Raw genomic sequence first — 26,999 nt, forward strand, 5'->3', positions numbered from 1 at the left:
CGGCAGACTCCGGAGAATAAATGAAGCCACCGGTTCTGCTGCGTGATGACGCATGAGCGGAGCATCGCTTCTGATTGGCTAAGTGAACAGGTAGGTAGTGACGCGATGTGGAACATAAACAACAAACAATGGGCTGTCTGTTATAGATCGTGTGAAGTACTTTAACCGACAGAAGCTATTTGTTCGGGAAACTGTTTCACATTTGAGAACTATTGCGAGTTTCGGCTGTGACGTATTTGACGCAAGGTGAGAGGTTTTAAAAATATGTTATGTGTGTGTAATACGATCTTTTTGCTGACATAAAAGAGTCGGGCGTTTCACGCTAAATGATTGTTTTTAAACGTCGATAGCTAGGATTATAGTTTTTGCAAATGCATCTACTGTAGCTAATTTTGTCTAATGTAAACTAGTACCGTAAACAATCTAATCACACCGAGTAAAAGGGTCGTTAAAAGTTCTCTGTCGCCATTTCTTTATTTCCTTAACAACAGCGGTGACTCCAGACGATTTTACATTGGGCTTCCAAATGTTTTGTTTGGTCTGAGGGCAAGGTTGTTCCCTTAATCAGAATACAGTTTCACATATAGGTAAACTGAGTCAATAAAAGACCCACAAGTGTGTGTGTGTGTGTGTGTGTGTGTGTGTGTGTGTGTGTGTGTGTGTGTGTATATATAAATTTTTTTTAACAATATTTGTGTTGATAGACATTTCTCTCGACTGTATTTTTCATACCAGGAACAACAAACAGATATTAAAGTAGCTGTCCAAACAGGCCCAATTAATACGTTTGTGAAACTTTGAAGTTATTTAAACAGCATTTTATATCTGTTTGAAGAGCGACAGAAAAACTGCCGGGATAATATTTTTGTCTTATTTTGTGCTTTTTGATTGTTTGTGTGTGTCAGTTACATATTTTCATCAGAATCCACAAAGCTGCGTGCTTACTGATTCCACACTGTATATGTAAAATGTAATGTAGATGTTTAGTTTTACATATAAGCTGCCATTTATTGACTAACCTGCTATTTTATTTTAGGACAACCATGAGGCTCTGCTACCCCTTATTGATATGCCTGGTCCTAACCATGTCCTCATCTTTCATAATTTCATCCAAGTAAGTACAGACAAACACTTAGGAGGTGGTTCATTAGAACGTATAGATTTATGTAACGATAGACTGAATTTGTTTTCTTGGTTTTTGTTTTTTAAGAAATCTTTCTATATTTCAGACACATGTGGACCAAAATGATCCTCACCCATCACTGGCCAACCACTTTCTGTTCGGTGAGTTTGTATAATTAATGAAATCATTGCCCTTTAGTTATCGTAGTTGTGCAGAACCAGTTCCTGTCTTCCAAGTGAAGCAACCTTATATAAAAAAGGAAAAAGTGCACTCATGGCAGCCACACCCAGATTGAACTCTGCTGACTGACTTTTTTATTTTATTTAAAGTGTCATTATTTAATGCCAAGTGCCTCATATTTCACTTGTTCCATTCTTAGTTTTTGGTTCCTTTCCAAAACATTTGAAGTATGCTGGGTTTGATTCAAGCTTATCAAAGTAGTTTCAAGGTCAGTATTATGAAAACACAGGGTTAGTATCACTTCTTACCTGGGTAACACTATGTATCTAACATGATACAGAACGTGTTCTAGTTTTTCAGTAGCAGCTGAAGTCTTTTCTTCATCGGTAGATCAGTAATAAAGCTCTCGTAGACACAACATAACACAATGACTTTCTCGTGTTGACTGCAAACAGTTTTACCACAACTGCACCTTAAGCCCTTGAAACAATTGCTAGAAAAGTCCTTTTATTTAAAAAATGAAAATAATATTATAATCTGTATGATTTTTTTTTTCATTTGTATCCCATCAGCCATATTTGTGCAATTTGTTCCTTAAACATTTATTGTGCAAGTTATTATTATTATTATTATTATTATTATTATTATTATTAATATTATTATTATTATTATTATTATTATTATTTATTTATTTATTTATTTTGAGGGGACAGGGGTCATAGTAATGATGCAGAAGTTTAAAAAATTCAAAGAATTAATACTATACTACTGCACAGCTCATTTTTTGAATTAGACACTGTAATTGTAATCCTGCTGATTGGTGAGCTGTGTTATACTCAGTCTGCATTGTCTTTAACCTCATCATACATTTCTATTAGTTTTACTCTCCTTTGTAGACTCAGCCTGTCCATGTTTGTGATCGTGATTGGTGCCAATGCCACCCCGTTCATTCACTTGTAAATAAGCTGACCCAGGTTTTACAGTCTATCAAGTTAATGGCCACCTTCATGTGATCGCAGCCTGAGTATTAAGATAAGATAAGATAACTCTTTATTGTCATTGCACAGTCATACATAGTACAGTAGTACAATGAAATTGGAAAACTGTCCTACGTCGGCACTACATATAACACAACACGACACAATATGACACATCACAACGCAACAAACAACACAACACAGTATATTAACTTGGTATAAAAAAGAAGAATAAGTGTATGTGTATTGCACACTGTTATTATTGCACATTAATTATTATTGCACCTTGTTATAAATATAAATATTATTATTGTTATTGTTTTAAACATTGTTACCTCCCCCCTAAAAAAAAAGTCCAGGGAGGTAGCCAGTCAGGTCAGCTATTTGCATTGATCAGGGCTATTGCCCTGTTGTAAAAGCTCTCCTTGAGTCTGTTTGTTCGGGACCTCAGCAGCCTGAACCTCCTGCCAGACGGCAGCAGCTTAAACACCCGGTGTCCTGGGTGTGTGCACCCAGGACACCGGGTGTCCAATGATTTTTGGACACCCGGTGTCCAATGATTTTTTGGGCCATGTTGATGACCCTCTGGAGTGCCTTTCTGTGTGCTGTGGTGCAGCTGGAGAACCACACACCGATGCAATATGTCAGCACACTTTCAATGGAGCAGCGGTAGAAGACGGTCAGCAGCTCCTTCTTCAGGTCCATTTTTCTGAGGATTCTCAGAAAGGGGAGACACTGTTGGGCCTTCTTTAAGACCGCAGAGGTGTTAGAGCTCCATTGGAGGTCTGTGTCTATGTGCACACCCAGAAACTTGAAACTGGAGACCCTTTCCACGCACTCCCCGTTGATGCTGACAGGCTGCAGCTCGGACTTCCTCCTTCTGAAGTCAACTACCAGTTCTTTTGTCTTGGTGGTATTGAGGTCCAGGTTGTTATCGACACACCAATCTGACAGCCTCTGAACTTCAGCTCTGTACGCCGTCTCATCTCCCCCTGAGATGAGCCCCACCACGGTGGTATCATCTGCAAACTTGATGACTGTGTTGTCTGGGTGGAACTAACACAGTCATGTGTGTACAGAGTGTACAGTAGGGGACTCAGTACACAGCCTTGTGGAGAGCCGGTGTTGAGGCTGAGGGCTGAGGAAAGATGAGGCCCCACTCTAACTCTCTGTACACGGTCTGAGAGGAAGTCTCTGATCCAGCGGCAGGTGGTAGAAGGAAGTCCAATTTCCAGCAGTTTAACTATTAGTCTGTCCGGGAGTATCGTATTGAAAGCAGAGCTAAAGTCAACAAAGAGCAGCCTGGCGTAACGGCCCTGCACTTCCAGGTGAGAGATGGTGGTGTGGAGCGTTGTAGCAATGGCATCTTCAGTTGATCTGTTAGCTCTGTATGCGAACTGGAGCGGGTCGAGTGTGGGTGGCAGGCAGGACATGATGTGATGTCGGACCAGTTTCTCGAAGCACTTCATTATAACAGGTGTTAGAGCAACTGGTCGGTAGTCGTTGAGGCTGCTAATGTTAGTACGCTTTGGCAGTGGGACAATTGTGGCTGACTTTAGGCACGGCGGGATGCAGGACTGGGACAGTGAAGTGTTGAAGATCTTAGTGAAGACCCCAGCCAGCTGGTCTGCACACTCTTTTAGGACCTTTGCGGTTACCCCATCTGGTCCGGCGGCCTTCCTGGGGTTCACTGCCCTCAGTGTGTGCCTCACCTCATATTCCTGCACTATGAGGCTTGGGCTGCTGCTGTCCGATGTTTTTGCTGCTGCTGCCTCTGGTCCCTTCACCTCAAAGCGTGCGAAGAAGTGGAGTGTTAGTGTTAGGGGAAGTGAAACCAGATAACAGAAAGTTATCCTGGGTATGTTGACTTCCTTTAGGACAGACCTCAGAACAGTTCTCATATCCCACTGCATCTCTATTGTCAAGCTTTGAACTGAGTCTCCAAAAGGCAGATTTTGTTCATTTCAAGTCATTCTTTAGTAGATTTATGTGTGATTTATGAGGCAGATGTAGCTTTTATGGGAAAAGTGCACCATGTACTAGGGTACAGTTGCATTCAAAAATTGTAAATATGTGCATAAATACTGACCTGAAACAGTCCTAAGAGTTCATATTTATCTGGAAATAAATACGAGGATAGTGAATTCCTGATAGCTCTGTAATTTGTCTTAAGCTATTTGCAGTTAATTTGAAGCTTTTATTTATGCAATCCTGTTAAGTATTCACAACATCTGCGTCTTTGGCATTTGTTTGTATATTTATTTATTTATTTGGTCGTAGGAGCTTCAAAACGTGCTTAATTATTATCATGCAAAGTGAACAAACTGAGCTTGCAGTTCTCAAATATCATGTGATATCTTTGCGAGCTATTTGGTCGGACGTGTTGAGATTCTCCTTTGTCGAAGTAAGAGTTTCATTGTGATTACAAGTACGCAGTTACCACAACTGACGACACAAAATGAACATCCCCTTTTTTGTGGTTTTTGAAAGCACTTTTCCTGGTAATTATTCTGTCTTGTGAACTTCTCTGACTGAGCATGTCTGTGGGTGTTATATAAGGGTTTATGGCACATACACGACTGTGTCAGAAGGGCATGTCTGATTTGGTAACATCGATGACCCTCGATTAGTTGTACTGTTATTTAGGCATTTTGCTCAGGATGTCAGTTTGCCCTAGACGCGTTTCTGGCTGCTCTCGTTTATGTACACTGAAGATGGAAGCAATAAAAATCCACCACTACAAAGAAAAATACAGCGCAACAACACAACAAACTGCAGGCCCCAAATGACCTTAAAAAAACAACAAAACAAATCAACTTCTCAACTTATCACACACACTGTAGCTTTAAAGGGGTTCCTCATTTCATCAGTCATCAAAGTTCCTGACTGTGTATATACGTTGAATACGTGGTTTCAGTTTCCGATGTGGAATGATTATTAGAGTTGTCTAAATAAATGTTTATATATTTTAGATGGAGCACTGTCAAAGCAACATTAGCCAGTGGACACTACATGGATTCTGGTAAGTGTGTGTGTGTGTGTGTGTGTGTGTGTGTGTGTGTGTGTGTGTGTGTGTGTGTGTGTGTGTGTGTGTGTGTGTGTAATACATTCCTGATTACAAGGATGTATTACATGTTTTCCACCATACTGTATATATTGAGTGAATAATGAGGTTTTTTACTTGGTGAAAAAATGAAATCTTTGGCCAAACTATTCATTACCACTGTTGTTATTGCTTGGCTGAATTATGTTTGTTTGTTTCTGTTTTGTTTATTTGTTTGCGTCAATATCCCCTTTTTTCTGTGAGTGAATGAAGTTTGAATCTTTCTTTTTTCAGGCCAGATGGTGGCGCTTTCTGCAATTCTTCATGGCATTTCAACTCTTCCGAAATAGAGGTAAAACACTATTCAGAGTCTTTTTCTAAATATATTTTTTCTTAGGTGAGTGTAACTCACAGAAGATAATATAACACAAGCTTAAATACCAGTTTGCATATATTAAAAAAAGCTGGAATTAGTTCATGAAATGAATACACAAGTCTCCAAATAGCTGTTTTGAAGTGAAGCACCCAAAACTAAAAAAAATACAAATAAGCATAGAAACCATTTGAAAAGGTGAATTTCTCCTGTTTTTATACTTTAGTCCAGGGGTGTCAAACTCAAATACACAGTGGGCCAAAATTCAAAACTGTAACAAAGTCGCTGGCTAACGTTAATATTTATTGAAATATATTTATTCCTCCAGATATAAGAATGAATCTTTTCTTATGGACTCAAACACATTTTGCTAAAAAACTGAATATGGAACAAGCAAAGCTTAATACTAAACAATATATATATTAGCTGTATAATACCAGTAGGCCAGCTCTGATAGTAATTTGGTATGGCTTCATGGGCCAAATGTAATTAGGCTGTGGGCCAAATTTGGCCCGCGGGCCAGAGTTTGACACCTATGCTTTAGACCTTTTAGTGATGAATAAAACAACGCATGCCTTTGCTTGTATGTTTTCAGGACCTGCTCCCAGACATGAAGACGAGTTGGCCTGACTTGTTTGATCCCTTGTCTAATGACTTCTGGTATGTCTGAGCTGCTGGAACTATAGAGCACTTCTACTACCACTTTAGTGTTGCTTTAATTCAGGGATGTGAAATTAATTAAATTAATTTTACATAGTGGCCGATAAACAGTCTGAGGAATAAGATACCAAAATGTTTTTTGTTTTTTGTTTTAATTTACACACAGTTTTTATTAATTCACATGTTCAATTTTTTTTAATTTACTGTGGACTCGTTGTGCAAAACAAAACAAAAACCCCCAGAAATTGTCATGCAACTGTTTATCTATTCTTTTGGCCAAAAAGGAGGTGTTTTTCAGCAGGAAATTTTCTGCGTTTCTTCATATTTATCATAGCTATCCAGGTGGTAGGATTGGAGTCTTTGCCCCCCAGGATTCATGTTTGACACCCCTGCCTTATACGAATGCTGCTACATGGTCTGTTTGAGCAGTCCAGTGAATCTTTAAGATAATATGAACATTTCCAAATAATTTTATTTGTGTGCTTTAGGAAATATGAGTGGAAGAAACATGGTACGTGCGCAGCCAAAGCCATTTCTCTGAACAGCCAACATAAATACTTCAGCAAGGCACTGGATCTGTATCATACACTGGATTTGGACAGGTACAAACCACTCGCATATTTACACGTTTATACATATGCACACCTGATTCCTGCAGTCCAGTCCAGAGAAACGCATACAGTTATTTTATGTATGGAAATGTCTGTTTTTGTTATTTTAGCATCCTGAAGAAGTTTTCCATCACGCCTTCTCCGCAATACTATAATGTAAGTTTGATTGTATTTGTACAATCCCAGCTTAAATCTTGTTAGAAGTACCTCACAAAGTTAAAGGTCATAACTGCAGCTTCTCTTATTTTGCTCCTGATGTGTCTGTGTAGTTTTCATACATTGAAGGAGTAATAGAAAACTTCTACCACGTCAAACCTAAGATCCAGTGTGGCCATTCAACAAAGGTACATTTCAGGTTCACTGAAATTATTTCAAAATGAGTTTTAACACGTCAGCTGTTAAATTGTTAATTGGTATGTTTTTGATTGTTTGTTTTGACAGAATGACAGTTTCCAGGTTTTGGGGCAAATTGAGTTGTGCTTCAACAGTAGTTTCGCCCTGATGGACTGTGAGAAACAAGTTTCCACGGAATCTGATCCTGATAGAGGTTGGGACTATCCCATGAATGTTGACAAGGGATCAGGGTTATCTGTGTGCAACCACGATGTGCCAGTTTACTATCCACCTGTTGAATAATACAAAAAACCCAATATTTTCACAAATTGAAATTGTACAACACACTATGATGATGATTCTTTTTTATTCGAATGCATTTAAATTCTAACTGTGACTTGAATAAAAACTGCCTTTGATTGAAATGTTCTTTTTACGTCCTACAAACCAGGACGCACACTCAGCCACACTCCACTGTCACTTTGTGCTTTGCTGGAATTATATTCCCGTCTGACTCTTACAAGTAGATAAGACTGCCAGTGCGCAGCATGGGTTTCTCTGCAGCACAGCAGGGGCATTATGGTAATTTCAAGTCAGGACGGGCAGGGAGTTTAATATGCTGCACATTTATAAATCTTCGTAGTGTGTATTTTTTTTATTATTGGTAGGCATATTTATTTCTGCATTGCTACATGTGCCTATGTACCACCTATTGTGTGTCCTCTCTCCTGTTTTGGCAGGGGTGTTTGCATTTCTTTGTATATAGTAATGCATTTTTGCTTTGTTTTGGTTTTGTTTTCAGAATCATGATAACCAAGTTTATCTGGCAATTCAGTTTTTTATATATATATATATATATATATATATATATATACACACACACACACACACACACACACACACACACACACACACACACAGTGAAATAGATGATATGCATGTTTTGAGGACCATCTTTGTAAGCCCACAGTGCCACTTCTGAAACACTTTATAACTGCCAAGTATGTGTGTTTGATGTTTCCTTTTTAGGTCTGTTTCCATAAATATAAGGTAGTATGCAGTAAATCTTTCATTTATTTCAATATTCATTAAGAGATGTGAGTGTCAGCACAGTACATTACAGAAGATGTTACACAAGTTCACAGCACATCAGTTTTTGCTGACCTATGGCCTGAATAGGGTTTAGCACTTGTTTTGGAAAAGGTTATTTAACACCTCACCGATCTGCACACAGACTTGTTTTTATTGATGCTGTTGGACTGTGGCTTTTTGTTCATAGATGAATTATTTTAAATCTAATGGATTTTATTGTATCTACAGTAGATCAATGCTGTAGTGTGAAATTTCTGAACTAAGCATGTGTATCATTTTTTTCTCTCACAATAAAGCCTTCAATATCTATTCAGTGTCTGCTATAATCATTATGTAAAATGTCATTTTGATATGATGTATTATTTGCTTTAAAAAATTTTACATGCCACAAAACATGGGATGGTTTTAACATGCATCCTGACATGTAGTGTAGTATAGCGTCGTAGTAGTGTCTGTCTATATCGGTGTGTATAAATATTAATGTGATCTACTTATAGATCCTTAATCCCAAACGGACAAAGACACCAATCCATAATCCTGAATCTCCTCCCACAACACCGCACAGCAGCATGACGAAACACATCTGATTACATTTTCATTAGCGGTAAAGTGACCTAACATTCTGTGCCAGTTACATCCAAATATGATCTAACATGAAACGATGCCAAAACCCCACATTTTTAGTCATTTCCAGGTTTAGAGATCACAGTTTGGGCGTTTCAGGTGAACTGCCCTGGATGAAGAATTTTAAACGTAATAAAAAAAGAAAGAAAGAAGAAGAAATTAAGCCTTGGTCAGCCATGGACACTTGACCTAGGTAGAACGCAGTCCTCATTTACCCCTTACCTCCCTCTCAGTTTGGTCTGTATTTCCATCTCCCTCCCCTTTGCTCTCTCTCTTGTTATGTAACACTGCAGTTCTGCAAAGCTGCTGATGTGACAGATCCAAGTACCTACACACACAGACACCCACACCCACTGATCAACCAGATCCCTCTGTACTTGATTGTGATTGTTGTCCTTGTTGCTGTCATCATTATTGATCCCAACATTGATTACTGCTGCCCTCGGGATTTTATTGAACACTGTTACTCTGATGTGATGTGACTGGATCTTAGCCACTCTTTTCCCATCTACTGGTATGCAGCCTACACTGTAGCCCATGTTATTTTGTCATTTGTTTCATTGCCTGTGTGTGTGGAATTGGATGCCACACACAAAAAAAGAAGGGACAGGAGAAGAGGGAGACGGAGAGGTAGCTGGGTTACAACCATGTGACCTCACCAGCTGTTGCTGTATGCTGTTGGGAGAAACGAAGAGGGAGGTGAGGGCCAGGAGCAGGGGCGAGAATAAGAGAGGGAGGGGTGGCACACAATGTGACTGGTGACAATCCCTTGGTCTGCAGAAAGAGAGAGGGAGGTAGGGAGCAGGGGATGAATAAACACATGCACGGGCAGAGATGTGAAGAGGGAGCTCACACACACACGCACCTCCTGATTCAGCGGAACAGATTTATTCGTCACCTCTCCCTGCAGCCTCACGCAGAGAGCCTGATGCAAAACACAAGGCAACCCCAAACCCAGCAGCACAGGTCCCGTTCATCATCCCGCTGTCTGCCTGCGTAGCTTTAAGCCTCTGTCACAACTCTGTCTGCGTGCTCGCCGGTGTCCACTGCAGCTAAGGGACACGGGACCGTCTGAGAAGCCACTGGAGGGACGAGAGGCGCATGCGAATGATGGGAAACCTAAAGAGCGAGGACCGCATTGAGGATGGACCAGTGATGAAGCTGCGAGACAAATAAACGAACCAATAAAAGATCCATTTCTACCCTAGGACCCCCGGCAGGGGACATGATTATCATTATGGGATAGATGCACAAAGGGGGGAGAGAGAGAGAAATCTGCTCGTTGCCATGGATACCAGCACGCGAAAATTCACGGTGAGGAGATGGTTTTCTATTTACCTGAAGAACAAGGCGGCAAGAAACAAAAACACCGCTGGGTTCTGCCAGGTGGAGGTGAGTGGCCTTAGCAGATCATTTGGACACAAATGCAAATATGTTTGCTGTAAGGGGGGCTGCATCACATTTGCACCATGTGCGTTTGTGGGAATGTAACAGCCCAGACACCAGCTCACATGTGCAGCAGACAGTGGACTGCGTGTGTGTGTGAACAGTCCGTGTGCACATGGGAATGATAGTGGAAAGAATGTGTGTTATTTGGTTTGTTTTGGAGTGTTTCAGGAGTCACTGCTGCGTCGTTCTACAGCTGTTGCTGCTTTCTCTGGCCGTGGGGAAGCTAGAAAATAGAGGAATACGAAGGGAGTCACTGTGCTGTGACGGACATAGAGAGAGAGAGAGAGAAGTTGTATGGAAATATAGTCAGACAGAAACGCTAACGGGCAAACAAGCAACAAGGCAGGCAGGTTGATAGATAAATGGATACAGACAGATTGATTCAGCGGTCAGCCTCAGCAGTGGAGGTTTATTTATAGCCCAAACAAAGCAGCAGGGCAGAGAGAGGCAGTGAGTCTTTTGTTGCAGATCTACCTGAATGTTTTGGATATTAATGGAGCAAAACCTCACCTTATCCCTCCCTTTTCTTTGTAAAGGAGTGCTGATGAATCATCTTTATAGGCTACCGTTAACGTGATTGTTTTATTTTAGCAAATGCCTGCCTGCTTGAGTTTGTTTACCTGTCTAGTCGCCTGTCCCTGGAATGGGATGCTCTGATGCTCCATCAGGAGTAGGTGGAAATTACTCAGGCGACCTTGTTTAAGGAATAAACCAGCAATTAAAGAAAAGAAGGGAGCAGTTTGCTCAGTATGAGTTGAAACTTTCCAGCATGTTACAGTTGAAGCCAGGCCTTCAATGACCTCAAAGTGACTGGTGAAAAATCCCATTACAATAAGTTGGACTTTATATTTTTATGTGTGTAAATTAGCTCATGGATTGATTTGATCGAAGTGCATCAACATGCAAAATACTATATAATACAAACTGATATTTCAGTCACCCATTTATAATCCAATTCAGTTTTAAACAGTAAAATCTACAAAATGGCCGTTAAATATAACCTATTTTGCACATTTGCAAAAATGTTATCGTTTCATCTTCAAACTGGAAGAGATCTTCATCTCTTCATCTTACTTGAATCTATTGTACGTGTGTTGTGGGTTATAGATCTATATTCTTGCTATTCACTTATGTCAGTAATTGTATGGTTTTTAGACTTCCACTGTCTACACTGGTATGGCATAGTTCGTATTAGTCATTATTGTACTATCAAGATGAGAACCTTTCCTATGTTGTTTTCTTGATGGTACATCAATCTGGAAAATCAGACTGCAATTACCTCTGAATTCCTGATAGTTAGGAAAATAGTTTGGAGAAACCAGCTGTTTTATCCTTGCTATAATGACAATAACATTTGAAGGCTGTATTTATTTTTCATGACTTGCTTTGGTGGACGTTTCTGGTTTAAGGGGAACTGTAGGTGGGAGATGGCATCAAAAGACTTGCCGTCACTGGAGAAATGAGACCATGTGATTATTTTCAGCCTCATGTGAACGTTCAGTCACTCTGGCTCCCAGATCGAGGGAAGCATTTCTTTCTCTTATCAAACTATTCCACGAGGATGGGTTAGTAGCTGATCACAAGCTGCATTAAATGCATAAAAGGGTATGAAAATACCTCAGCCAAGTGATTCTTCAGGACAGACAGAATCTTATCATATACTAAAAATGAAGGTTATCTAACAGGTTTCATCAAACAAGTGGAGGCTAGAAGAATCGATTTATAACCATTACCCATATTTACCAAGTCCTGGTAGTGTTTTGTACAGAATTACAGTATAAAAGAAGTTGCAGTGTATATCATATTGTCACAATATCCAGTCTAAGCCTTGCCTCTTGTTGAAAGTTGGTCATTCACTTCATTAAGCAAACTGAATAGGCTGAAAAAGGCAGCTTACACTGTGCATGATTTCCAGTGACCTCAGCCAATATCTTGATAGCAATATAATGGCTTGTAGATGACTATCTATCTTTAGGTATGGATTTAATGAGTAATTATTACATTGATGGCCTTTTTAAATGCACATTGAGGTTATAGGGACACAATTTAATCATTGCTCATATGTTGTAAAGTGTAATTTATTAACTCGTTTAAATCTCACCTTAACCCTAATCTACCAATAATGACTTCTATCTTTTCTTTCATCAGGATGACAGTGTACTTAAGGAGTTTGACATCAGCCACCATGTTAAGGAGGGCTGTGAGAAAGCAGACCCTTCACAGTTCCAACTGCTTAAAGTGCTGGGACAGGGATCCTATGGAAAGGTACAATGTGCAACCATTTACTTACTGCAGCTTTAAGGCTTTAATCTGATAAAAGTGATGGGACACTGACCTTACGGAAAATATCAGTGTTGACAATAAAAAAACATAAATAACCTTAAAAAGTCTAGAAGGTCACCTCTGAGGCTACATGTATTTGGTATAATGATCATGTTAATATTTTTTATTCCTCTCGGTTTTATTAGAATATGTGGACTTCTCACTTGATGATGCCCAAAAGTAAGTGCACATTCGTGTGACTGTTGAGCACTTCATCCAGACACCATCAGCATTAATATGCTGCTGTAATTGCCTCCAGTCCTGTGGGAAGTATTTCCAAGATAGCCTGAAACCACACTGCAGGAATTTGCTCCTGCTCAGACACCAGAACGTTAAGGTCAGACAGTGATGTGGTGCAATATGGTCTGCCTCACAGTCAGTGCTGCAAGTCCTCCCAAAGGTGTTGGATTCAGTTGAAGTGAGAGGTCTGTGCAGATTGGTCAAAGCTTTTCACACAAACTCAAGAAATCGTGGGGGGTTTTTTGTACTTGCTTTATGCTATTGAAAAGAGGCGAGCATTTCTTAAAATGCAACTGTAAAAAAGAAAGTGCACTATTGTTCAGTCCACTTAGAACTAAGGTCCTGCTTAACTCTAAAAAACTAGATTCAAATGAGCCAGGAGATGTCCACTTACCTTTTGGCACAGTGAATATATGCGTGTCTGATTTCAGTGCCGCAGCTGATTATGCTTTACCAGCCAATCATCTGCTAATGATAAGCCATCTAGTTCTAATTATCTGTAGATTAGCTGCCTTGACAACGGTTTCACAGATCACCAAGTTTATTTAAATTAGTAAAGGCTCACTGATTTGTTAATGTTACTGTAGATTAGAGATCGGAATGGGCCTTACATGAAACATCAGCAGATGTTGGCATGTGGCTGCCGTTTCCAAGGCTGCAGGCATGGACAAAAGGTCACGTCACAGTGTGGCTTAGACAGCATGTTTACATAGCTTGCTATATGTCTGCTAAATTATTGCAGACCTTGTTTAAATCGTAGCTGTTGTCTCTGTTGCACCGAAACCACATTGATGTGGCTCTTTTATGTAACGTGATGGTAACTTGCTCCGGCTTGGTAACCTACAAAGGGTGAATATAGCATTTTTAAATGTTGTGAAATATAAATGACAAGTTTGTTTTTTTTCTTTTGTTTCAGAAACGTCACTACGAAAGAACAGTTGCACAAAATGTGATGTTTATGGTAATTATCATTGCAGGTGTTTCTGGTTAGAAAAATAAGAGGAGTGGACAGAGGACAGCTATATGCCATGAAGGTCCTGAAGAAGGCAACGCTAAAAGGTGATTTAGTGCAAATACACTTGGCATATTGCCCCATTGGCATCATTTCAAATAGTAATAATAATTTTTTTTTTTAAAATTTCTTTCAAACAAAGCCCTTTTGTATCATGTTCTTGTTATTGGCTATATTTAAAGAAAGAAACAAAACAAGCACAGCTCCACAGAGGATTGGATCTGAGTCATGGTCATTTGTTAAAATTATTATTGGTTTAGTAGAGGAGCAATAGATATATCATTGCCCAAGTTCTCACAGTGCCCTACATTCAAGGGGATTTTGGGTAAAAGAGGTTAGTTTGTACTTTTGATTCAGATAAACTGTTTTGCGTCAGCCGAGATTATTGTAAACAGGGGTGTACTGTAAAAGCAGGTTCAGATGTCATGTGCTGATTTAATGACTTTGTACAAGCCTTAATCCTCTTAACCTGCACCTCTGGAATCTAAAGAGTTACACTGTCATCTTGTCAAGCAGACAGATGTTGCAATAACACTGTTATTGTGGTTTTCATTTCACTATAAACCAGCTACACTGGATTTAATTTACCTTAATTTCAAGGAAATGCATTCTTATCCTACATAACACGTACTCGTGTTATTAGACTTGTGACATTTTACAGAATGAACTGGCTGAAACTTCATTAAAAAGACTGCCTTCTATCTCCTACTCAGTTCGGGATCGTGTGCGATCGAAGATGGAAAGAGATATACTGGCTGAAGTGAACCACCCATTTATAGTTAAACTTCACTATGGTGAGTATGAATTACTTGTGCTTTTTCAGCATGTATGTGTTGGAATCTATTGGCCTTATACATGTAGAATGATACATAGTGTTAATAGTGAATGTTTGGCCATTAAACATGGCCTAAGATTTGAAGTAATCAGGTCAGCATATGTACAAGTAATAAGGCAAAAACTCAGATTGCCCTAAATGCTCTATTTCAGAGTTTTTTTTCTTTTCTTGGTTGTGTGCTGTTTTCCGAATAGCATCCACTTAAAGGGAAAATTGAGTTTAAGTAGGGGAAAGAAAGCTGAAGTGGCTTATTTCAGACAGTAGATGAACCAAGGGTTAGTAGTAAAGCCCAGTACAGGGCAAATAAGGATATTGTTGAACTATGAATCATGCAAAGCTACTTTAATAGAGTTAAGGAATAAAGGTGTGGAACCAGAAATGAGCATAGAAAAATTGTGTTGGGTAAGTCATTATTTGTTTAATAAATGTTGTTTAGCGTTGGTCTATATTCCTCGTCCCTGTAGTTCTAAATCAACAGCTAGTGTCTGTTTAAATGGGGCTGTGTGCTGTTGGGGGACTTCAGCGGGGCAGTTGACTAATTAGTCATTTTGATCTGTTACACAAAGACAAGGTGACATTTCACAAGTCATTTTTCTCATTGCATACATGTTCAAAAATGAGGGAAGTCATTGTAGTCTGCCCTTATTTGTATCTATACACAACTGCAGATAAATGTGCAGACTGTGCACAAAATAATAGAATACTTTATAGTCCTCAATACAGCAATTAAAGCCTCAAGACGTGTTTAACTTGCATTTCTGTTTGTGCATGTACTTATGTATTTGTGTAGCCTTCCAGACAGAAGGGAAGCTCTACCTGATCCTGGATTTCCTCCGAGGAGGAGACCTTTTTACTCGTCTGTCCAAGGAGGTAGGCTTCCTGGTTCAAATCATAATCCACTTCTCACTGTTTGTTATGGGAAGGTGTTTGTATAACTCCCATCATTCGCCTGTGAAAGAGATCAAAGACAGTCATTTTTTTTGTACTTTAAAGGAGGCACACATATTGAGACAATGTGCCATAGTTCGGTTGGCTCTGGTGAAAAGCGAATTTCATAGGAGAGAGCTCAAAAACAAATATGTGAATCAATAACAGACCAGTTTCCCCTTACTTTTCGTTTTTGCACATTATATTTAATACATTTGTTCATTTGTACTAGGTAATGTTCACAGAAGAGGATGTGAAGTTTTACCTTGCAGAGCTGGCTTTGGCCTTGGACCATTTACACAGTCTGGGGATCATCTACAGGGATCTCAAGCCTGAAAAGTACTAGCTCATAAACATCCCTTTTATGCATTTTAGAAAAAATATTTCGATGCTGATTTTAAAGTTCTCTTCTCCCTCTTAAGCATTCTTCTGGATGAAGAAGGACATATTAAGATTACAGGTCAGTACATCTGACTGAAAACTGTAATACTCTGCTTTTCTGTCTCTATTTGTCTTTTGACTATGATCCCCTTTTGTCTCTGTCTCACTATCCAGACTTTGGCTTGAGTAAGGAAGCTATTGACCATGATAAAAGGGCTTATTCCTTCTGTGGAACAATAGAGTACATGGCTCCAGAGGTTGTAAACAGGAGAGGTCATACACAAAGCGCTGACTGGTGGTCATTTGGCGTGCTTATGGTAAGTCTTTTACTTTGATAGTCTCTCTACACTTCTGACATGCATGACTAATTTTCCTTCTGAGCATGCAGTCACTCTGCTGGCTTGTATGTTTTATCTAATAATGAATTAACTACAAACTCAGTTCTTAGATAATATGCCAGTGCACTGATTTCTTCGTTTAGCTTTCCTCTGGCAGTAAAACAACTTTAATTACTGTATCTGGCAGATTAGGTCCCATTATTTTCAGCAAACGTGCATCTGCTGGATGCTGCTTGTTTCGCTAGCCTGGTGGCTTACTTTACTAATACTGAGAGGTTAAACATTCACTGACAGCTGGCAGCTACATTAGGTCACCAGGGGAAGATGTCAACCCTGTCTGCCCTTGTCTGGTGTTAGGAATGTACTGATATTAAAATAAACAAATAAATAGCCGAAGATTTCCTAATATGTGCTGTAGAGATATTGAAAAGTAAAAGAGATTACTGAAAAAAAGAGAACTCCTTCACATTGTAATCCAATCTTTAATGTGGGTGAATACCATTGGGTGTGGCAAAGTCTATTATCAGGGTGCACAGTAGGTTAGGTTTGTTACAGTGTTAACCAGTGTATATCTTTATTTTATGCCTCTCAGCCTTTTCCAGTTAAATGTGATTTAGGTCATGGTATTATGCGTTAATTTCAACAGCTTTGTTTCTGATTTGGCCCGTTTGCAGTGGAAGTCAAATGACTAATAAAATTTGAAGCAAGCATGCTAATGAGATAATCCACCTCCACAGCTTCCATTATTGGGCGGACGTGTTTTGACAGTTGTTTCGTTGTGTTTTCCAGTTTGAAATGTTGACGGGATCATTACCCTTTCAAGGAAAAGATCGGAAAGAAACAATGGCACTTATTCTAAAGTAAGACTAATTATTGTTGCTATTTTATTGAACCTTCACATCTTTTGCAGGATGTAATGTTTAAAAATTCTTATCTGTTTCCCATTGTCCAACTGCATTTCAATTATCTATATTGTATCTTTGATTTCTGAGGGTTGCTTTATAGGATAAGCTGCTTATATAAATCTGCAATTATTAACCTCAAGAGATCCACTATACCTGAATGAACATAAAAATAAACTGTCAGCAGACATAAACATGCATAAACCTGTTTCTTGGCTTGTGTGTTCAGGGCTAAGCTGGGAATGCCACAGTTCCTCAGTCCTGAAGTGCAGAGTTTATTAAGAGCGCTCTTCAAGAGAAATCCTGCTAATCGACTTGGTATGTATAAAAACCTTGAACAATGACAATTAAATGTGTTTTTAGAATAAATTTAGAAACTTAAACATCAGCAGTTTGTGTCCATTTGGATAACTTTTGAAGTCACTTCTTATTTTACACACTCTCTGGTCTCTTGTAATAGGTACACCTAATCAGCACCTCATTTGGGCAAATATTTTAGCAATTCAGCAGCAAATTGCATCACATGTCACATGTTTGGCATGTAGACATGGTCAGGATAACCTGCTGAAGTTCAAATGTGGCATTAGAATGGAGTGAAAGGTGAGCTGAGTGACTTTGACTGTAGCAGGGTTGTTGGTGTCAAATGGGCTGATCTGTATATTTCAGAAACTGTTCTGATCTACTGGGATTTTCCCACATGTTTAGTGAGTGGCAGCTCTCTGAGCAAAAATGCCCTGTTGATGTAGAAGAGCATGAATGAATATACAATACATTGAACCACATGGGCTACAGCAGCAGAAGACCACACCTCATGCTGCTCCTGTCAGCTAGAACAGGAAACTGAGGATATGCTCACCCAACTGGACAACAGAAGCCTGGAAGAAAAAAGTTTCCAGGTCTTATGAGTATCAATTTCTGCTGCAACATTTATATGACAGGGTCAGAAATTTGTTTACACATGAAAGCATGGGTCCATCCTGCCTTGTAGGAGGGTTAAGGCTGCTTATGATGGTGTAATAGTGTGGGGCATATTTTCTTGGTACATTTTGACCCCTTAGTATCAACATATCACATTTACCTGAATATTGTTAATGACCATGTACATCCCTTTATCCCTTTATAGTGTACCCATCTTCTGATGGCTGCTTCTGGCAGGATAATGTGTCGTGTCGCAAAGCTCAGATAATCAAAAATGGTTTCTTGAACATGACAATGAGTTCACTGTACTCAAATGGCCTCTATAATCACCAGATTTCAATCCAATAGAGCACTTTTGGGATGTGGTGAGACGGGAGATTTAGAGCAATTGTGTGATCCTATCTAAATCTCTGAGGAATGTTTCCATCACCTTGTTGAGTCTGTAGTGTGAAGCATTAAGAAAATTCTCAAGGGAAAAGTACCAGTACTAACAAGGTGCTAATTTGGTTTAAAAAAAAAAAATCTATTCATATTACAAATGTACCACATATAACACTAGAAATGATACTTTGTCCATTCATGGTTTACAAGAAATTCACCTGCTAAATTCATGATCATTTTAACAGTGATTTAAATGCAAGAGTGAGATAGCTCTCAAGAGCCTTAAAAAAATCACTAAGGGAAGTCGTCGCCCTGGAAACAGCTGTTTGACCTGTTGCCCTGTGGTAGATGTTACATTTCCACCAAAATAAAGGATAAATAGATTAAAGAACAGTTTTTTAAATGCACCATGGCATGGCGGATTTATTTATTTATTTGTAGTTTTTACTCCTTCATATCCATAATTATTTATTATCTTCAACTGAAAGGGTTTGTTTTACTGTGTGAATGATTGTTGAAGTGTGTGAATTGATTTTATTTTGGAGGTACATGCGGATGTAGCATTTCAGTTTTATTACATCTTGTGATTTAATGACAATAAAAGGCATTGCGGTTGATTCTGATTCTCTTAATCTGTGTTACTTATAGGTGCAGGACCAGATGGAGTAGAAGAAATAAAAAGGCACCGCTTCTTTGCATCAATAGACTGGAATGTAAGCATAATTTATTAAGAGTATTCTGCAATATAGATATTTGGGTACTATAAACTTGTATTATACCGTTATTGTCTTATAACCACTGTCTTTCTCACATTTACGAATAATAATAATTTCTTACTGCATCAACTACATTGCTGTTGTAGTTTTAAAGTGCAGTAATGAGATTATTGACCTGAGTTAAACTTAAAATCAGCATCACATGGATCAGGTTTACTTGGTCAAGACAACTCCTCCTTCACTTCCTCAAGAGTTGTCCATAGTCACGGCACTTTAACATGCTCATGTGATGTTGGTTAGCAGCAAAACCCCAAACTTCCTTTTCTGTCCATCTTGCCTAACTTTTTTTGCAACTAATCTTCTTATCTGTAAAAGCCTTTGTCTCAGAAAGTTGGCTCATGTGCAAATGTTTTCACTAAAGTCTTTATCCTAACTATCTTTATCTAACCTTGAGACCTCAGCTCCTTTGGATGTACAGTGAAAAACAATTTGCCCCCTTGGCGTTCTTCAAAATGCAAGCTGTGCTTATTGCATGTTAGAAAACAAAGCCCTCCTACACTATTTGTGGGCTGAAACATTTGTCAACAGAAGCAGAAAAAATATTCATGTCATTTTTATAAATTTGAAGATTGCATTTCTGATAGGGCTATTTCATTCCCATTCCATTCATCCAGCATTACTTTAAAAAAGTGACACATATTCGTGTTGGTTACACACCACCAAGCCTGCTGGCTGCCATAAAAGGGGATTTGGTTTTTCTCTCTCCTTTAAATCAGTTTTAAAAGCAGAAATCTCAGCAAAGCAATCATAGACTCATTTGTTTTATTGATTGTAATCATCCTCCCTATAAATATCTGCTCTGATCTCTTAAAGCACCCTTCCTTTTTAATCACAGATGTTTGGAAGGCTTGGGACTCTCATTTATCTGCTTTTGTGAATTATGGCGCTCTTATTTCTATCAGAATCCACTATCATCGGCTTTACATGCTCGCTAATCTCTGCCCTCACCGCGGGTTCCCATTGCTGCCCTCCTCACTACATTACTACCTGCTCACTTCCACACAACATGCTCCCATTTACACATGGTGTTGCTGGCTTGATGTGACAACTGTCAGTAAGAGGCTTATGCTCTATTCTGCACTATGCTAATTAAATCACTGTACTCTATCAGGCAGAATGATTCCACATCATTCATCAGAACCTTTTCTGACTTTGCGGTCTTAGCCTTTCTTTAATGTCTTGATCTTTGAAATAGTAAAGATTTGTAGCCTCATTTTCTCAACACTATCAAATGAAAACCAAATACTCAAATGCATCAACACTTCCCAATTTCTAATAGTCTCTGTTGGTTACTTTCCATGTATGCTAGTAATAGGAACCCAGAAAGATTGTTCCCTTTAATGGGCACTGCAATGGTGACATCTGCAGGCTATACTCAGTATTACAGCAGGTGCCTTTCTGCTGCTGTATAATAGCTATACAACCAGCCACCAGTCTTTACTTCATATTAATTTTTTATAATTTTTTCCCATTAGTGGATATTCACATTTATTCAGAAGTCCTGAGAGGTGTTTCAAGATAGGTGCCAAGTTGCAGCACTTGCTTCTAGAAGGACCTTGTTGTATTCTGTCACATTCTAATTTGCTCTACTTTTTTCCTTTTTTTTTTTTTTTAACTTCGGTTAATGAATAATTGAATATGATAGTCAGTGAAGAGCAAAATATATTGTATGATGGATGGTTGCGTGGTGGTTAGCACTGTTGCTTGAGTTCAGCTCCACCATCTGGGTGGGGCTTCTCTGTGTGGAGTTTACATGCTCTCCTTGTGTTTCCGTGGGTTCTCTCTGGTTTTCTTCCACACTCCAAAGAATGCAATTATTGGGGTAATGGATGATTTGAAGTTGCCCATGTGAGTGTGAATGGTTGTCTGTCTCACTGTGTTAGCCCTGCGATAGACTCCCCCACAACTCTGACAAGGATCAATCAATCAATCAATCAAGGCTTTATTCGCCACGTGCAGGTTGCCCTGCAGTGAAATAGGACCCCCCACCCCCCCAACCTTACACACACAACACAGACATCACATGGGGATACAGGTCGGAGATCGGTAGCATTACAGAAAAAAAATACTGAAATAAACACTACAATGGGAAAGTACAAGAGGAAAAAAAAGAGGGGCTCAGACCCGTCGTGTTCCCAGGAGGGAACAAGCATCGAAGGCATTTGGAAAGAGAGGGGGGATGAGTGTGTGCATATCAGTGTATATGTATGTGTGTGCGTGTCCAGAGTTCAGCTGAGACAGTGTCCTTCGCCCTGCTAGGCTAAGTAAACAGTCTTCCAGCCAACCCAGGTGGCCTTGCATGGAATGGGAAGGAACAGACTAAACACAGTCGTTATCAGGGTGTTTTTGTTTGGCTCCAGCCTTGCGACCGCAACTGGCGCCGAAAGGGTATCCGCATGAAGTGATGGTGCTGATGTAATCCAGTCTGCACTCAGAGATCTTATTCTGAGTATTCACAGCAGCCGTAAGCCTCTCCAAGATCTTATCCATGCTGCACTCAATGAGGATAAGCAGAAGAGTTGAATGAATGGATGAATGAATGAATGAATGAATGAATGAATGAATGGATGGATGGTGTAACAAGTGCTACAGTTTTGCACAGTGTCTGTCTGCTAGCTAATGGTACAGTGGCTGTACCCAGTGAGGAAAAAATGATAAAGTGGGATAATATCACTCGAGACAGAGAAAGGTATAAGAAAAAACAGGAAGATGAGAGATTATTTTCTAAGGTAAGGACTCCTTAGCAAGTCATATTATAATATGACAAAATAAAGTTGTCCTAAATCATTTTAATTTTTTTTAATTGGATATTGGATCTGTACATACATTGTCTGGATATTTCCAATTCTGAAACTATATTACAAGAAAAGTCCATGTCAATCAAAGTATATACTTGACTGTAAGGGCAGGCTAAACTGGGAAGTTTAATGGTTACAGTGATGAACTGGTGAAGGGCAGACTTATTCATAGAAAATGCTCTTAAACTGGTTGTTGTTCTCTTTTCTTTTTTTTTAAATTGTTTTAATTTGTAATATTAAAAAATATTTTACAACTTTTAATTGTTTAGTATAGCACTTTGGGCAACTATTTTTCCGTGTTTAAATAAATAAATTTTACTTATTTGTCTTATTTGTGTGCAAACCTAGCAAACTTGTGGACTATTTTTTATCAGATCTGACTGAAATAATCATTTCCCCCCCCCCAAACACGCTATAGTCAAAGCTTATACATCGTGTTTTCTTCTGACTTTTATACCTCCTTTACAGATCATGTGTCATTTGTGTTGAATTCAGCTGCTGGTGTAACAGTATTCCAATTTCTCTGGTTTTTTTTGCTCATTCATAGAAGCTGTACAAGAAGGAAGTGAGGCCTCCTTTCAAACCAACCGTTGGCAGACCTGAAGACACTTTCCATTTTGACCCTGAGTTCACCTCCAGAACACCTACTGGTAACTAAAGCATGTAGACACACATGCAAATACAGAATTAATGTATAGGTTATAGGCGACTGGGTTCAATGAGGAACAGAAAAAAAAGAAAACTACCATACTGATCAATCGTTTTTACTAAACTTTAATATTTCTAAAACACTGTCAAGCACTCTGCAGACGTTTGGTTCAATGTGTCTTGGGATATCCAGATTCTCCAGGCATCCCTCCCAGCGCGAACACACACCAGTTGTTTCGTGGTTTTAGCTTCGTTGCAACTAACCAAACTCAGGAGTCCAGTGTTGCTACAGTAGCGGCCACTCCTCAAGAGCTGAACATCAACCCCATCGCACAGGTATACATCTAATTAAATCACAGACTAGCACACAGTTTATGTATTTAGGTTTCTGACCTTTCCAAACATTACCTCAAATAAATTCCCTGTCAGCAACTACATAAGTCATTTAATGTTGTAGTGTTTGTGCACCTGATTATGTGTTTTCTACATAGCATCTCTGTGGTGATCTGGCCTTCGGTGATGTTTATGATCTGAAAGAAGAAATCGGACACACGGGAACCTCTGTCTGCAAAAGATGTCTGCACAGAATTACTTCAGTGGAGTATTGTGTGAAGGTAGGGGACACTTAACCTGAACTGCAATTTATTTAAATACACTATTGATTTACTCTTTGTCTTTAGAGCCTCAGCAGTAATATTCTTTACTATGATGGTGTTGAATGTGAAATGACTATTTGGGGCTGCTTACATATTAAAATAAAATGTAGTCAAACTGGACAAAACTTGCATGCTTCCTGAGCTGTAACTCAGAGTTAGTTACAAATCACTGGTGATCCATCATGCTAATATGCTGTGCACATTTATGTCAGATTATTGACAGAGCGAGGAGAGATCCGTCAGAAGAGATTGAGATTCTGTTAAGATATGGACAGCATCCAAATATTATTACCCTGAAAGATGTAAGTACAGCACATGAGCCTGCAGAATAGTGATTTTTAATTTGCATGTAATTTTTCCTAAGCATTTTTTCTTTTTTTTAAAAAGATATTTGTTTGTATCTTTCTTCTGCATTCACCTTTACCTATAGGTGTTTGACGATGGCCAGTGTGTGCATCTGGTTCAGGAGTTACTGAGAGGGGAAGAGTTGCTGGACAAAGCTCTGATGCACACAAATTTTACTGAGAGAGATGCATCAGACATCATGTGCGCTCTGACCAAAACTGTGGAATATTTACACTCACAGGGGGTAAGCTGGATGAAAGGAGGGCTTAAAAATCAATCTTTGAATTCAGGTGGGGCGGTTCAGTCCCAGTGTCATAACATAGTGCATATACATTGCCAAAGCCCCATAACTTCAGAGGTCATTAACATCAGCACAAAAGCTGTGTGCTGGGAGCTTCAATGGCAATGTCCATGTAGTATATTTATATGTATGCACATTATTAAGGCTTAATGGTGACTATTTTTTCCAGGTTGTACATCGAGACTTGAAACCCAGCAACATCCGCTATGCAGATGACAGTGGACTCCCAGAATGCATCAGGATATGCGACTTTGGTTTTGCCAAACAGCTCAGAGCTGAAAATGGTTTGCTGATGACTCCCTGTTACACAGCTACGTTCATGGCTCCTGAGGTACATCAGCAGTCATTACAAGGTGCATCTCAGTATCACTTATACAAATTATTTAACAGATATCTGTGAGTGGTTTTCTTTGCTTTTTTTGTATATGTGCAGATTTTGAGGAAACAGGGTTATGATGCAGCCTGTGACATCTGGAGCCTGGGGATCCTGCTCTACACTATGATAGCTGGGTGAGTTTATAAGGTCTTAATACAACTCACACTCACAGGTTGTGATACAGTTCAGGTGTAAACTGTATGCAATGTTGCAATTTTCTTCAAAGACTCCTGCAACAGCAATAAACAGCATGTCTAAATACACCCCCCCCCCCGGTGAAATAACAGTGAGACAATAAGAGAAAATGTCTCAAATCGGAGGTCATGGTTTTCTGGAGTCATGCATTTTTTATTAGATTGAATTGCTTTCTGTAAGTGGGCATTGTTGTTGGTCAGTTTCAGCCCATTTGCCAGCAGTCCCGAGGACACAGCAGAGGAGATTCTGGCTCAGATCGGCTGTGGGAAATTCATTATCACAGGAGGAAACTGGGAGCTGGTGTCAGAAGCAGCCAAGGTTCAAACATCTTAATGCTTTCTGATTTGCATAAAATGGAAATGTTTGCCTCTAGCATCGTAGTATCAGTGCAGAACAAATATATTAACCATTCATGTCCCCATTTGTTTAACAGGATATCGTGGTTAAGATGCTCCATGTGGACCCCCACCAGCGTCTGACTGCCCCACAGGTACCATTAGTCCATAACATAAACTGGCCTGTCATATGGCATATTGTGCTATTAGTATAGTGCAGGTCCCACCTTGACAGTTTTTTTCCATCATGATATAATGAATATGCTATAGATATAAATTTTATTAATTTAGACAAAGCAATAGATTACAAAAGTGTATACAAACTGAAATTTTACATACATATCATTTCCTTTAGCCCAGATGTACACATATGCACTGAGCCTGATGTTCATACCACGACAGTATATCATGTGTTTGACTATATACCTACACTGTTTGCAATACTACAGATGTATCATGGTTGTGGTGTTACCACGTTATATACATTATATACTTTCAGAGCTGATATCAGTTTTACTGTGATGCTTTTCAGGTTCTTCGTCACCCCTGGATTGTTGAGAGAGACCAGCTCTCTGACAAATGTCTCACCAGACAAGATCCACTCATTGTCAAGGTCAGAGCCTTTGTACTCTATGTAATTACAAATACAGATTACTATAGAGATAAGCATATTATCCCCTGTATCGTGCTAATATAGATGGAAAAATCACTTATATATCTATTGCTCAATCTAAAATCTTCTAAGGAGACCTCCAAAGAAAAGTGGATGTTTATAGTTTTTTGGGGTGGGTATTTTTATACTGTAGCTCCTACATTTTATGCTATTAATGTTTTGAGTTTGTAAGACTGCTACCTATATCAGGTCGCTGTAACAGAAACTTTAACATTTTATTTAACCAGGAAGTCCCACTGAAATAAAGTGAATTCTACCTTAAAACAGAAGTTTGGTTCATCTTCGATGTTTAATGCAGAGTAGTCTTAAAAAGTATCTGGGAAAAAAACACTTAAATTGTACCTGAAAGTATCAGATGTATTTGGATAGAGGAATGCAGCTTATAAATCGCTCCATTTTTACCAGCAGTGGTGCTGATTTACTGGTATGTCCATATTTTCAGTATTAGAGTGGTCTCCTATTAAACTGATTAATTTGCACAAAAAGAAGTAGGATTCAAAGTTGCATGCATAGCTTTATAACTGTTTCAGAGTAGTCCTCAAGGTCTGATTAGTTGATAATAAATATAAGTACACAATTTTAGTAAGTATAATTCTATAATTTCATACATGCCACAAAAATCTGTTATTGTTAAATTGAAAAGGCATAGTTAAAGTACTAAATAAACACTGTAGAGTAGCCACATGTGGTAAATGATTTATTAGTAATTCTAATAGGTTAACCTCATAGATTAAGTATACATAGATTAAGTATACATTTTAATCATACATTTTAACATAGGCTATTAAGGTACATAAGAGAAGATGCACTTTACTTTAAAGCTTGGGAATTCTTTTGTTATAACAGGTACAAAAATTATATATATTTAATAGCTAATATAATTAAATGGGTAACCATCAAATAGATTGTCTGGTCAATAATTCCTTTAAAATGGCTCTTTTGATAGTAAAGGTGTCACCTGAATTACACTGATCCAATACAATGCATTCTACTTTTATTCCACTAGGGGGCTCTATCTGCCACCTATTCTGCTTTGAGGCGCTGTGCTCCTGCCCCTGTCCTGGAGCCTGTTCAGTCTTCTGGCCTTGCTCAGCGGAGAGGGATGAAGAAACTCGGGAGTCCAAAACTCACTTCAGATCCTAAGGAAAAGGAATAGCCTCAACCATTTGAATGCA

The 26,999-nt window shown here is 38.9% G+C and overlaps 2 protein-coding genes across 3 annotated transcripts; both read left to right on the plus strand.

Moving 5' to 3' along the window:
* The first annotated feature begins 107 nt into the window (after positions 1–107).
* rnaset2 (ribonuclease T2) lies at positions 108–8,701 on the plus strand. The gene is made up of 10 exons (XM_085400461.1): positions 108–246; positions 1,037–1,114; positions 1,230–1,284; positions 5,253–5,302; positions 5,618–5,675; positions 6,292–6,356; positions 6,845–6,958; positions 7,078–7,123; positions 7,237–7,311; positions 7,409–8,701. Exons 2-10 carry the CDS (start codon positions 1,044–1,046, stop codon positions 7,601–7,603), a joined length of 729 nt encoding a protein of 242 aa, XP_085256587.1. The 5' UTR covers positions 108–246; positions 1,037–1,043; the 3' UTR covers positions 7,604–8,701.
* A 1,596-nt stretch (positions 8,702–10,297) lies between these two features.
* rps6ka2 (ribosomal protein S6 kinase, polypeptide 2) lies at positions 10,298–26,997 on the plus strand. 2 transcript variants are annotated; one of them, XM_085400480.1, is made up of 22 exons: positions 10,298–10,408; positions 12,614–12,730; positions 14,005–14,086; positions 14,753–14,833; positions 15,665–15,744; positions 16,034–16,140; positions 16,224–16,261; positions 16,357–16,499; positions 17,310–17,380; positions 17,652–17,740; positions 19,370–19,434; positions 22,843–22,945; positions 23,137–23,279; positions 23,435–23,557; positions 23,812–23,901; positions 24,030–24,188; positions 24,415–24,576; positions 24,679–24,755; positions 25,017–25,134; positions 25,250–25,306; positions 25,684–25,764; positions 26,831–26,997. In XM_085400480.1, exons 1-22 carry the CDS (start codon positions 10,304–10,306, stop codon positions 26,978–26,980), a joined length of 2,241 nt encoding a protein of 746 aa, XP_085256606.1. In that variant the 5' UTR covers positions 10,298–10,303; the 3' UTR covers positions 26,981–26,997. The 2 variants fall into 2 exon arrangements, with proteins under 2 accessions (XP_085256606.1, XP_085256598.1); XM_085400472.1 differs by having other exon boundaries at positions 10,304–10,408; positions 23,095–23,279.
* Positions 26,998–26,999: the final 2 nt, after the last annotated feature.

This window comes from Rhamphochromis longiceps, linkage group LG1, assembly GCF_057381845.1.
Source record: "Rhamphochromis longiceps isolate RC_006_pf linkage group LG1, R_longiceps_female_GT1.1, whole genome shotgun sequence".
Lineage (NCBI taxonomy): Eukaryota > Metazoa > Chordata > Actinopteri > Cichliformes > Cichlidae > Rhamphochromis > Rhamphochromis longiceps.